The following is a 12,264-nucleotide window of genomic DNA, read 5'->3' on the forward strand; positions in this document are numbered from 1 at the left end:
AAACCAAAATCAAAATATATTGTCTTCTAGATGTGATATGGCTCTTTAACCCATGAAATTATAGCAGCAGTGATTACCTACATGGGACCTACACAAGACCGGGTTCACCAGTGTTCTAACATGGGGAGGGGAGGGGCTTGTGAGGTCCCCCCATACACGTAGGTAATGGTTGTTTCCTCCACTTGGATTCTCTTTGTATCAGATTCCAGGGATGAGGGAAAGGGTAGTGTCACTAATCCAAACAAGTCCAGTCTGTGTGTCCTTCCAGATGAGGATTTCTGTGACTGAAGACCGCTTTCAGCCAGAACTATGTGATGTGAGAATCTCCACCTGAATCTTACAGCCTGTCTCCATTGTTTTGGCAACTCTATGCACAGAGCCTGCTTTCTGTGATGGGGACTCAGGGTGTATGAGAGGCCTGCCCACCCTAGCTTCACTTTGGTCTTTTATTTATTTATTTATTTTTTCTGGCTTTGAACCTAGGGTCTCTTATAAGGGAAGTGTGCTACCCTGAGCTTCAACCCAGTGCTTAGTTTACCTTTATTGTGCCATCAGAATACTGTGGCAGTTCTCAGAGCAGGTTCTCAGATGTGCTTTAGCTCTTCAGGCAATGGAGGGGAGGGGCCTTCTTTGGCAGATATCTACCAGCCTCAACTTCAGCTTCCTGTACCTCACTGTGCTCCCCTCTCCAGGACCTGATCTGCTCCTGTTGGCTCTCACTGAAGGCCTTGTCTAGCCTCTGGATCCCTTACTGCAGCCTGGACATCCTCTCTCTGGCTCCTGAACAGCTCACTCATGTGGGGACTTTAGAGTGGCTACAGCTGATGGCAGTTGGCAGGAGCAGGTGTAGGGGCAGAGTGGCTTAGCTGTTTCTAAGCCCCACACTAGCTAATTTTCTAATTTTTTTCTTTAGCTTTATTCTTATAAGAGTAGAATCCTGTGAGTTTTGATTCACTAGTTGAAACTAGATGAAAATCACTAGTTTTTCATCTGATCACTCCAATGCGTCTTCTAATCTGATGTCTTACCCAGAAGTCCTATGGTTTTTTAGGAATTTCAAGCTAATCAGAAACAGACTTCCCAGAATTTACTTCCCCATGTTGTTTGGTTTTAGGATTGGCTATGAAAGAATAAACTGTGTAAGACTTGAGAGAAAAGTGTGATAGAGCATGTATTTCTTACATGACTCTGAGATTGAGGCACCAGTCACTGGGGCAGCTCATACACAGCTCAGTTTACTACTGATCCATGCTCTCCACTTTCTCTAGGTTTTCTTTGTCTTGGGCAAACTATGTGACTTGCATATTGGCAAACAATACTGTGTCTCCTGAAGTTCATCAGCAAATAGATCTGGGAGTGAGGGGAGTTTGTCATCACAGGTCCTGTTGCTGTCATGGGTCTCACGGCACCTTTGCAAGGGCTGCGTACATGCAGCTTTCCTTCGTAATCACTGGTCTAGCTGACCGTTAGTAATTTAGGCTCACCATCACATTCAAGGACAATGATTTGCAGAGACCGCCCATCAGCTCCAGGAATTTCAGGATGTCAATTCCTTACAACTGATGTCTTCTACTTCAATCCTGAATGTTCTGTTCCTTTGGTTCTAACTTTCAAAAGCGTGAGGATTAAAGACTAAAGAATTTATTTTCTCTATTATTCCAGATAATTACACCTAGGTGTGTTCCGTTATCATCTATCTGTCAGAGAATCTGACAATTTAAATTATTATGGTGCAAGGTTTGCAACTTTAGAAAATCTATACACTTTCTGAGTGCTTTATTTTTTTTCACTAAAAAACTTCTAGACAATAGAAGAAAGTTGTTCACAAAAACTTTTCCTAAATTATGTGGAAGGAAGTTTAATTTAGAATCAAACTTCTGACTCAGACCACAGATTAGGAAGCCACAGTTGGGACCTTGTTGAGGATGTGCAGGTGTGCCTCTCAGCTAAACTCCAAGAAGGACCGTGCTTAAGGAGCTCCAGTTTTTGTTCAGCTTGTAGTATCTTTTCAAACACTGTGAGTTCCCCAAGAGCACAGAAATACTTCGCTGAATCTTCCAGCTGCAAGGCTGAAATGGTGAGGCTGATGGACTTGGCTGATCTCTGGAAGGAGACAGAATAGCGACCACTCTTTTCATTTTCACTAGAAGAACCTTGACGAAGAAGGAAAATCATCTCTCCACTGGGAAGCTGCTTGTACCAAAAAAGATAGTATAAGGTCTGACTTGTTTCATATGAACAATCCAGGGTGACCTCTTTCCCCTCCTGTCCGCTTGTGGCTGGTTGGACTTGAGTTACTTTCTGGGCCACAGTGGATCCTGTTGAATAATCAGAATGGACAACTGATCATGTGATGTTGAGCGAAACACTATAAGAATTAAATTAACTTAAGACCCAAAGGGAAGCCAGACTGAAGACACATTCCACTTGCTTTTCTCCCATGTCTGCTCTTCCTCAGGTCCATGTGAGACACTGCATGCCTCAGTGGAATGCTGCAACCTTAACATCTAAATTCTTTGTGAATCATCCATACCAGAAAAGGCCAATGCCACGAGCACACACAGCAGGCTGGGGGAAGGCATGAGGCATATGCCCTGCACAGATGTGTCTGTTCTGCCTCAGCTCAGAGTTCAGAGTCTCTGAGTGGTGTCAGTGTGCAGATGTATTTATTACCTAGGTTCTTATGCTGTGCACCAACCAGGAAATGGCATTTCCTATGATCGTAAACCACACGTTCCGTGTACAGAGAGAAATAGCATAGCGTATAACAAACTTTTGCCTTTTTACTTGTTTTCCTTGGTAAGTCAAATAGGGAGTACTTTAAGGAGAGCATAGAAAATGCATTCCTTTTGAAGGATAAGGCTGAGGGGAGCTACACGTTGACCTGCTTCACATCCATGTTATTCAGTGGAATAACTGGGGGATTCAATAACTCAAATAAGACATGGCTACTCTATAATGTGCTTACTGATCATTAACATACATTTACCTTTTCTCCATCCATAGACTATAAAAGTTAATGAAGAAAAAAACCTTCAAAAGTCTTTGAATTTCTCAGTGGAAGCCCTGGAATCTAGAGTAACTGTAGCACTTTTCTCCTCCTTAATGAGTTCTAGGGTCTATTTGATTGTGCTACTTCCAAACCAAATAAAAGGCAGTTGCTCAGAATTTCAGAAGTTGTTCATTTGTTCATATGTTTTTGAAATTGTTTCATAATATTTGTCATTAGAGGTGGAGGAGATGGCTCAGTAGGTAAATGACTTCTTGTGCAAGCCTGAGGATCTAATTTTGTGTTTCCAGCATCCACAGGAAAATTGTGCGTGCATCTATAATGCTCAGCACTGAGAAGCACAGACATGAGGATCCCAGGGCCTTACTGGTCAGCCAGTCTAGTCCAATCAGGGAGCTCTTAGTTCACTGAAAGTCTTTGCCTTCCACAAAGAAAAGGTAGGGAACAATACAGAAATATACCCAACATGGACCTCTGTCCTCCACACATGCACCCCAGCACACACGCACACACATACACACACACACACACACACACACACACACGAGAGAGAGAGAGAGAGAGAGAGAGAGAGAGAGAGAGAGAGAGAGAGAGAATTAATTATCCTCTTTTTTGTCTTTTTGAGACAGGAGCTCCCTGTAGTCCCAGCTGGCCTGAAACTTGCTATGTAGACCAAGCTGGGCTTCATAGAGATCCACCTGCCTCTGCTGCTCTACTGTTGGGATTAAAGTTATGTACCACCACACCCAGCTAAGTAATAATATTATTAAAAATCACTTCTGAGGGTTGGAGAGATGACTCAGTGGTTAAGAGAGCACACTGTTCTTACAGAGGACCTGAGTTGTGTTTCCTGTACCCATGTTGGGTATCTCATAACCACCTACTGTATCTAGCCTCAGCGATTGTAATGCCCTCTCCTGGACTCCAAGGGCACCTGCACTCACATGTGCACATATCCATATGCAGATACCCATACACATACACATAACCAAAAATAAAAATGTCTTTAAACTCACTTGAAAAAAATTAGCCCCCAAAAGTTTTAATTTAAAGGGTATTTAAAAGGATAAGAAAATTTCTTCCTGCACCCTCCACATAAAGAAGTATGCTTACTACATAACAAGTCCTAGAATTGTCCTGATAGGATGTAATATTGCTCCCAAGTATTCAATCTCACCCATTAAATTCCAGGAATTTTAAACTCACAAAACAGTTGCATGACAATTATCACAGATCTTTCTGTAACTCATGGTTATTATTTACTCCCAAAGAATAGGATATGTGTAACTGGCAAGTATTTAAGGGCGTATTAACACCACATAAACTAGTGGTTGAATTTCTGTGTAATGCTGTATAATCATTTAGAATGTATCTTTTAGTCTTTCATCTGATCTCATTATTTTAATGATAAATTAATATACAGCAAAAGTCAATAAGAAAAGCCAGTACCAACAAGGTCTCTAAAAGAGTTCTAATTCTTTGACACATATTTAAATAACAGATCAGTGAGTGGTACAAGTGCTAATTCCTGATATTTGAGTGTTCTGAGTGCTGACAGGCCGTCAGTGTCCTCATTTGCAGTCTTTGTACCTAAGCAGATGGAGAGTAGCTTATGCCCACGGCCGCCTGGGGAGCAGGGTGATGGCAAGATTGTATGACCCAGAGTGCAGGTGCAAGCTCCCACAGTACAGTGCAGCCTCTGCCTCTGAAACGTGGCTTAGGAGCGTTTGAATGTGCTGAGCTGGAAAAATGGCTCCATTTTAAGCATTATTTTTTGCCTTTCTTTGTAATTTAATTTACAAACAGTACTATCTGGTAAAGAACAAAGCTTAAGGGGGATGGAGAGGTGGTTTGGTGGTCAGGAGTTCTTGCTGCTCAGTTATGAGTGTAGGAATTTGGATCCTGGTACTTATGTAACAATCTGGGCATCCTGCAACTGCTTATAACATCAGCTCCTAGGGATCTAATGCCCTCTTCTTAGCCCCCTGCTGCACACATCTGCACACACATGTATGCATGTATGCATATACTCTTTAATTGGGCAGGGGTGGTATTTTTGAGACAGGATCTCCCTATAGGCCTAGCTGGCCTGGAACTCACTGTGTATACCAGGGAGCCTTGAACTGACAGAGATCTCCTTGCCTATGCCTCTCAAGTTCTGGGATTAAAGGCATGCACCACCATGCCCAGTGTATGCATACATTCTTATACACACACACACACACACACACACCTTGAGACAGACAGAGAGAAAGAAAGAGAGAGACAGAGGCAAAGAGACAGAAAGAAATATCTAAAACTAAAATCTTCAAACAAAATAAATAAAGCTAAATATTTATGGAAAATTTTTTTTAAAGTTTAGACATTGAAAGTTTCAAAATTCAATGAGTTAATCTGAGGTAGGACCCAAGGACTTTTCTGAAATAAAATGGCATGAATTCTGAAAATGCTGCATATTTTCAGTCAACTTTTGCCCGTTTTCCAGACTCTAGTCTGATGTGAAGGTGAAATGTGATCACCAGTCCCAGCTTCATGGCAGAGACAAGTGTCCTCACCACACCTTCCTTCCCATTCACCATGAACCTGGGAACTTCACATCAGCAAAACATCTGCCCAGGCAAATGAAGCCAAAACAGAGTTCTGCATCCTGACATTGCTCCAGTTGCATATCAGTTGCCACTGGCAGCAGTGAGGGCTGATAGTTCAAAATACAGCTCAGCTCTGTGCTGAGCTTTATTAGGAGTCCGGGGAAGGAAGAATCATGACAGTCATGGTGCAAACATCCAGCACTGTCATTTGCTGCTATGAGCTTATGTCTACTATTTGACAATATTCTACAATAATTACAATACTTATAATTTTCAGAAAACCAAACCTTTCCCCCAAGTGCTCTTTTATCCATGACACTATTAATATGTAAATATTGTTCAGAATAAAATTTTCTGTCTTTGGACACTGAAGAAATAAAAATTCCCTTCTATTTTTGGGGAGGCGGTTCTCCATGATGGCGATATTGGTGACTGCAGGATCTGACTCTGGGACTTGTGTCTCTTTGCAGCAAGTCAATTTTATTGAAAAATTCAATAGGTTTTTATACAAGAAAAAGAACTGGCAGTCACATAGGGTTTGTCAGTTACACAAAAGATTTAGGGCACAATTAGATGAGAAAGAGGACATATAACTTTTAGACTGTTTGAAATGCAGGAAGTTTGGCTTTACTCAGGGTTACTTGAACATAGTAAACTTTAACTTTTAGGCCAGGAGTAAACTTTTTTTTTTCTTTCTTTCTTTCTTTTTTTTTTTTTTTTACCAAGCAAAAGAGATTTATTTAATGTGGCCATTGCGTAAAGGAACCAAGAGATTCAGCAGCCCATTAAGTCTCTCTTTTGGGACCTAGCATGATGGCTGGGTTTAAATAGAAGCCAAGAGATATGCATAACTGTCGGGAGCCGCTAATCATTGAGCTGCAGCAGCCTCATTTACTGAGTTTGTGTCATGCAAACCAGTACTTAACCTGCCCATTCAGGAGGAAGAAGTTTTCTGGAGAGCCTCACAATACCTGACCTTGAGGCATTAGTGGTAAACAAAAGGATCCAAGAAACCTTTGATCTGACCGCTCCCTGACCCTCAGATACAGGTGGGGAAATACAGCAATTGTAACTAATTGAGTTCTTCTGTATAAAAAGACAGAACTGAAATAAACGGAGGCTGGCAGTATTTGCTGTGAGCCCTCCCAAGAAGCGTCTTTCTTGTCTTCTTTTTTTTCTTTCAATCCTCACTCCCCCTTTCAGGTACTGTCCGTTTTGGCCGGCTGGCACCGGCACATAACTAAGCAGTATGGCCAAGGTATGGCAAACTTTTAACCTGGTCTATTCTTTTTCTTAGTGAGAGTTGAGAGTTATTTGTTCAGAACAAGGAGGTCTTGGCTGTTGACCAAGATGCTTTCCCTCAAAGCAAGGAGTGCTGTAAAATTTTAATCTGGCCAAATTCTTTCTGCTAGAGTTGCAGTATTCTACATGACAGGGACCTGAGGGTGCTATGTTCAGTGTCCCTCCCTTCAGCAGAGATTGTGGCCTGATCTTAAAATTTCCAGGTCCACGTGCCGTAAGGCATGCCATCCTGGTCTCCAAGATATTTTATGCTGAAAGTTTATCTGGTAAAGGAATTTATATCAAACTCAATTCCAAAACAGACTTTTGCTTGACTGCCTTATGAAAGCACCCAGATGGCAATAACTAGGTTATTCTAAGGCAATTTGACCATATAGACTCTTTCGTTTCTTGGTAAACTTCCCAACCCCTCATTCCCTATTAAGCACAGAGGCCTGCTGAGGTTCCCAGGGTTCCCAGTTCTCCTTCCTGGGTCCTGCATGATGCCTCTCCTCTCACTTGGACTCCATTCTAGGTAGTGTGTTCTCTTTACTCGTCTACATTTCTTTTCAATGAAGGTTATTCCGTCAGATATAAATACTGTCCAGATATCCTAATTTCAGTCTTAAAGTTTGAGAGAACCAGGGAATTCATATACTGGGATTGTGAGACATACTGCCAAGTATCAATTGACTAGGGAAGAGAGAATGTAGGTTGTGCATTATAAGTTCAACAACTTTCCCATTTTTTTGGTTTGGTTTTGCTTTTTATTTTCTGACACAAAATTTCACTGTGTTGCCCAGGCTAGACTCTGACTCCTAGGGTCATGCTTGTGCTTCACACTCTCACGTAGCTTGGATTCCTGGAGCCCTCAGCTATGTGGCATGAACGTACTTTAATGATTAAATCAATTTAAATAGTTTTCCATTGAATTTTTTTGGCATTTCTGTGGCATTAGAGGAATGCACTTTACAAAGTATAAGACAGCAAGCAATCCTTTATCCATTGTGTGGATTGCTGAATACCATAAAAGCTACTTCTGTTTCTCTTAATTCAAAAAACTTTGGGGGCAACTAAGATAGCTCAGTGAGTCATTCTGACAACCTGAATTCAATCTCTGGGACCCACAATGAGGAAGAAAAGAATGGAATCCCACAAGTTGTCCTCTGAACCCCACATGAAGGCTGTGGTTTGAAGGTGTGCATCCATATACACACAGAAACACACAAAATTAATGAATTTCAGAATATATAGTTTAAATATGCGTGTGGTGGTGCATGCCCTTAATCCGAAGAGTGAGGAGGGAGAGGCAGGTGGATCTCTGTGAGATCAAGGCCAGCCTGGTCTATATAGTGATTTCCAGGTCAGCTGGGGCTATAGGGAGACCCTGTCTCAACAAAATAAAAACATAAAATAAAATAAAATATGTAGTTTAAAGAATACTTTAAAAATTACACATTTTAATAGTGAAAAACAGAAAATTATATACCAGTTACTTTTTATACCTACCAAGAAGACTAAGAAATTAATGAATTATGCTATTTTTGTCTCTTGTTATTTTTTTTCTCCTTCATTCTCTGTCTATTCTTTGTATCCAAGGAAGAAGTCATTACTGGGAAGCTTCTGTACAGGGCATTTAGAATATTATACTGTAGACAAGTGTGATAAAATGATGAGATGGAGGCAAGCATAGCTTAATGGGTAAAGCACCTGCCCTGAGACTTGGTGACCTGAGTTCAACTCCCAAATCCAGGTAAAGGCAGAGGGAGCAAACGGACTTCAAAAAGTTGTTCTCTGCCCTCTACACATGCATTGTGGTCCCTCTTCTCACACACATACATACACATGAAATAATAATAAAATAAATACAACTGGAATGTACCAATGTGCACAATTTCATTCGTATTTTTGAGATTTCTCATAAATGGTGCTATGTAGTGTATCTCTTTCTGAAATTTGCTTTTTACAGTCAATATATTTTTTGATTCATCTATGAAAACCACTTCTTTGATGAAATAGTTATATATTTTCATTACCTGAAAACATTTTTTTTTCATTTCAACACTGTTTACATGTATACATGTGTGTAAAATGCCTCCTTGTTTACATATTTGCATTTCATTGAAGTAGATAAAGATATAAAAAGACAATTCAAAGAGAGGAGATAGAAATGGCCACTGATCATGTATGTAAAATACCACTTCCTGATTATCAGGGGAAATTAACATAAAAGAAAATTCTATACAATTTGTAGAAGATAAGCCAAAGTCAAAGTCTAATAGCATTAGACTATAGTAAAGAACATTGATAACATTGTTGACAAGAATGTAGAGATGATGCCTTATAGTTTCCAGTTTAAATAAAGCAACCACATAGAAAATTATTTATAGAACCACTTAGAAAAATTTGTCCAAACTAGTTATGAAGATGTATATGAAAATCCAGCCATTCCTGCAGAGCAAAGGGAGACCCGAGTGAAGCAAACCCTGACTTCAGCTTGGTTTGCCTTTGGTTCCCAAATTAGTTTATCCCGTACAGTGTTTTCTTCACTGCATCGCCTGTTTGTTCAGATGAAAACTCATTGCATCTGTGGCGGTGTCAGGCCACAGCAGGGTTTTGCTGGAGCCTCAGGTGCAGGTTTGGGTGCTGGCTGCAGGTGCCTGAGGAGCACTGTGTTCCTGCCGCACAGAAGTAGGTGGCCGAGTCTCCAGGCTGAGAGGCTGTGATGCGCAGGGAGAGCTGCTTCTCACTTTTACTGAAGAAGACCGTGAAGCGCCCATCTTCGTTTTTATTCAGAACTGAACGTATGGCTATCAGTAGTTCAGGGCCTTTCCCGGGGAATTGCCGGTACCACGGGAAGTAGTCAAAAGCGCTGTTCCCATAAGTGCAGTTCAGAACTGGAGTCCCTCCTTCCTGGACTGTCAGAGATTGAGGACTTTGCTTCACCTGCTGCCGGTCACTTCTGTCCTTCTGTTGGCCACTCACCCCTGTGTGGAGAGACGATGACAATCATTAGCCTCAAATTTTTGTTCCTTGCTTTATGTTTACCTGCATAATTTTGTCTGGTACCCCAGTTCTCTTATTCCTTCAAATCAATCACATATCCTGGGGTTTTTCTTCCATGACTCACAGGTTAGGTGAAGGCCTAGCACTAAAAATGATGTTTCCACGATCTTTCCCATTTCTCTGGAGCTGCAGCTGCGATAATTCAGGTGGTCTTTCATCTGCCCACAGATCAAACTCTAACTGAAACTTGGCAGTTCGGTTGTGTCAGCAGGCTCCACCCTTACACAAGTGCTTTGTCTCAAGCTATTTCTGACATAGGAAACACTTCCCCGTTTTTCTCAAATTCAGTAGGCTGAAATTGCAGTCATTGAGAATCAGAAATCTCCTCCTCATTAGGAACCATTCCCTTCTTCTGTGGGAATGCATATTGGTACAGCCACCAAGAACAAGTGTGGGTAAGGGAGAGGGAGGGGGAGGGGGAGGGGATGTGGGAGGGGAAAAGGGAGTGGTAGGATAGGGGGAGAGGAAGAGGGCCAGGGAGGAGAATGATCCAATTATACCACTTCAATTATACCACTTGTATTTACCTGAAGGAACTGAGGTCACCACACAAGAGAGAGACCTGCATTTGCATTGTTTATTGCATCTCCATTCATGACACCTGAATAGTAGAATCAGCCTAGGTATTACCTATCAACAGATCACTGAGGAAAATATTATATATGAAACAACAGAATGACCTTCAACCATAAAGAAGAATAAAGTCATGTCGTCCGAAGGGAAGCAGATAGAATTGAAGGGCCTGATGCAAAACAAATCAGACACATAAAGACATGTATCACATTATTTTTATATGTGAAAATTAGAAAAAAGAAACAAAGAAATAAAGGTGATCTGAAAACAGAAGGGAGACAATTAGGGAAGAGGAAGGAGACTAGGAACAGGGGACAGGGGAGAGGACCACGGAGGGCAAAGGGCTAGATGGACTTGATCAAATCACCATGTATCCATGTACTGAAATGTCACAATGAAAGCCTGAATTTGTAGAATTAATGCATGCTGGTAATTACAAGTATATGGATAAGGTTAATTGAGAGCTTTGCTATTCTCTTTTTATTCTTTCCTCACGTCTTTAGTTCTACTAAATTTATACACTAAGATGGGCATGTCAGTAGAGATAATTTTACTTACACGTGTGGGAGAGAGATCCTCTAAACCACAATGCTAACATAAGTAGGGCATGTAGACTTTTAAAAGTTACTGATTTGATTACTTTTAAATATTTTACTTGTTATTTTTATTTTATTTGTATGACTGTATTGCCTGTATGTATGCAAGTCACCAAATCATGCAACATCGGTGGAAGTCAGAAGAGGGTATCAGATCTGGAACTGGAGTTATGGATGATTGTTAGCTGTATTGTGTATGCTGGGAATCAAACCTGGATCCTCTGCAAGAGCAGTCAGTGCGCCTCACATGTGAGCCATCTCTCCAGCCCCTATTTATTTATTTATTTATTTATTTATTATTTATTTATTTATTTGTTTGTTTATTATTTATTGTTTATGTTTAGCTGTGCGTGCATCTGCTCTTTGTGTCTGGGTGCCCTCAGAGGCCAGAAGGTGGATCAGATACCCTGGAGCTGGAGTTACAGATGGCTGTGAGGCATTCCATGAGACTGCTGAGACCTGAACTATAGTTCTCTGAAAGAGCACTGAGTGCTCTTAGCCACTGAGCCATCTCTCTAGTATTTTGTTTTTATTACAAATATTAATCAGATTTGTTAAGGACACACAATGGAGATAATATCCCATTTCCAGTTGAGGTGATGGACCAGAACACAGAGAATATGTTTCTTTGTCTTAGGGAAACTTCAATTTTATTACAGTCTTTTCCACATGTTCATATTTTACATGATCTTACAAAGAAAGATCCAAATTTATGTCAATTTCATTTTAATTCTTATAAAAATAAAGCCTAGGTTAATTAAACATATATAAGATTATGCCTGCAGAAAAGAATTGAAAAAGTAGTGGAATAATGTATTCTGGAGGAACTTTGTCCATAAATGGGTAAGAGATGATAGAAAACATCCTACAGACTGCATAGGCTGTGAAGCTATGAATTTCCATTAACAGCGTTTTTAATGCTCTCACTCCAAGTTTGAATAAACAGTATTTTCCTTACATTTAATTTATAGGTAATATAAAAATATAAAAAAAGAGGTTTGGCTTTGCATATTGGTGCTAACAACACAGAGAAGCAGAAATGGAGAACAAATAAAAAAAAACAAGCCCCCAAATAGAGATCCTCTGTACTATAAGTAATAGAAATTAAAATAACATAAGAAATAGATGGAGGAGACTTTTATTGCATATA

At 40.5% G+C, this 12,264-nt stretch overlaps 2 gene segments (V, D, J or C); both read right to left on the reverse strand.

Annotated features, from left to right (window-relative positions):
* LOC108491167 overlaps positions 1–5,892 on the reverse strand; it is a 54,488-nt gene extending 48,596 nt beyond the window's left edge. The window contains exon 1 of the V gene segment in view: positions 5,886–5,892.
* A 3,585-nt stretch (positions 5,893–9,477) lies between these two features.
* Positions 9,478–10,210, reverse strand: LOC103739510. The segment is given in 2 exon segments: positions 9,478–9,866; positions 10,010–10,210. Coding segments are annotated over 2 exon segments (483 nt in total).
* Positions 10,211–12,264: the final 2,054 nt, after the last annotated feature.

The sequence above is a fragment of the Nannospalax galili genome, unplaced genomic scaffold (assembly GCF_000622305.1).
Source record: "Nannospalax galili isolate Female #2095 unplaced genomic scaffold, S.galili_v1.0 scaffold1119, whole genome shotgun sequence".
Lineage (NCBI taxonomy): Eukaryota > Metazoa > Chordata > Mammalia > Rodentia > Spalacidae > Nannospalax > Nannospalax galili.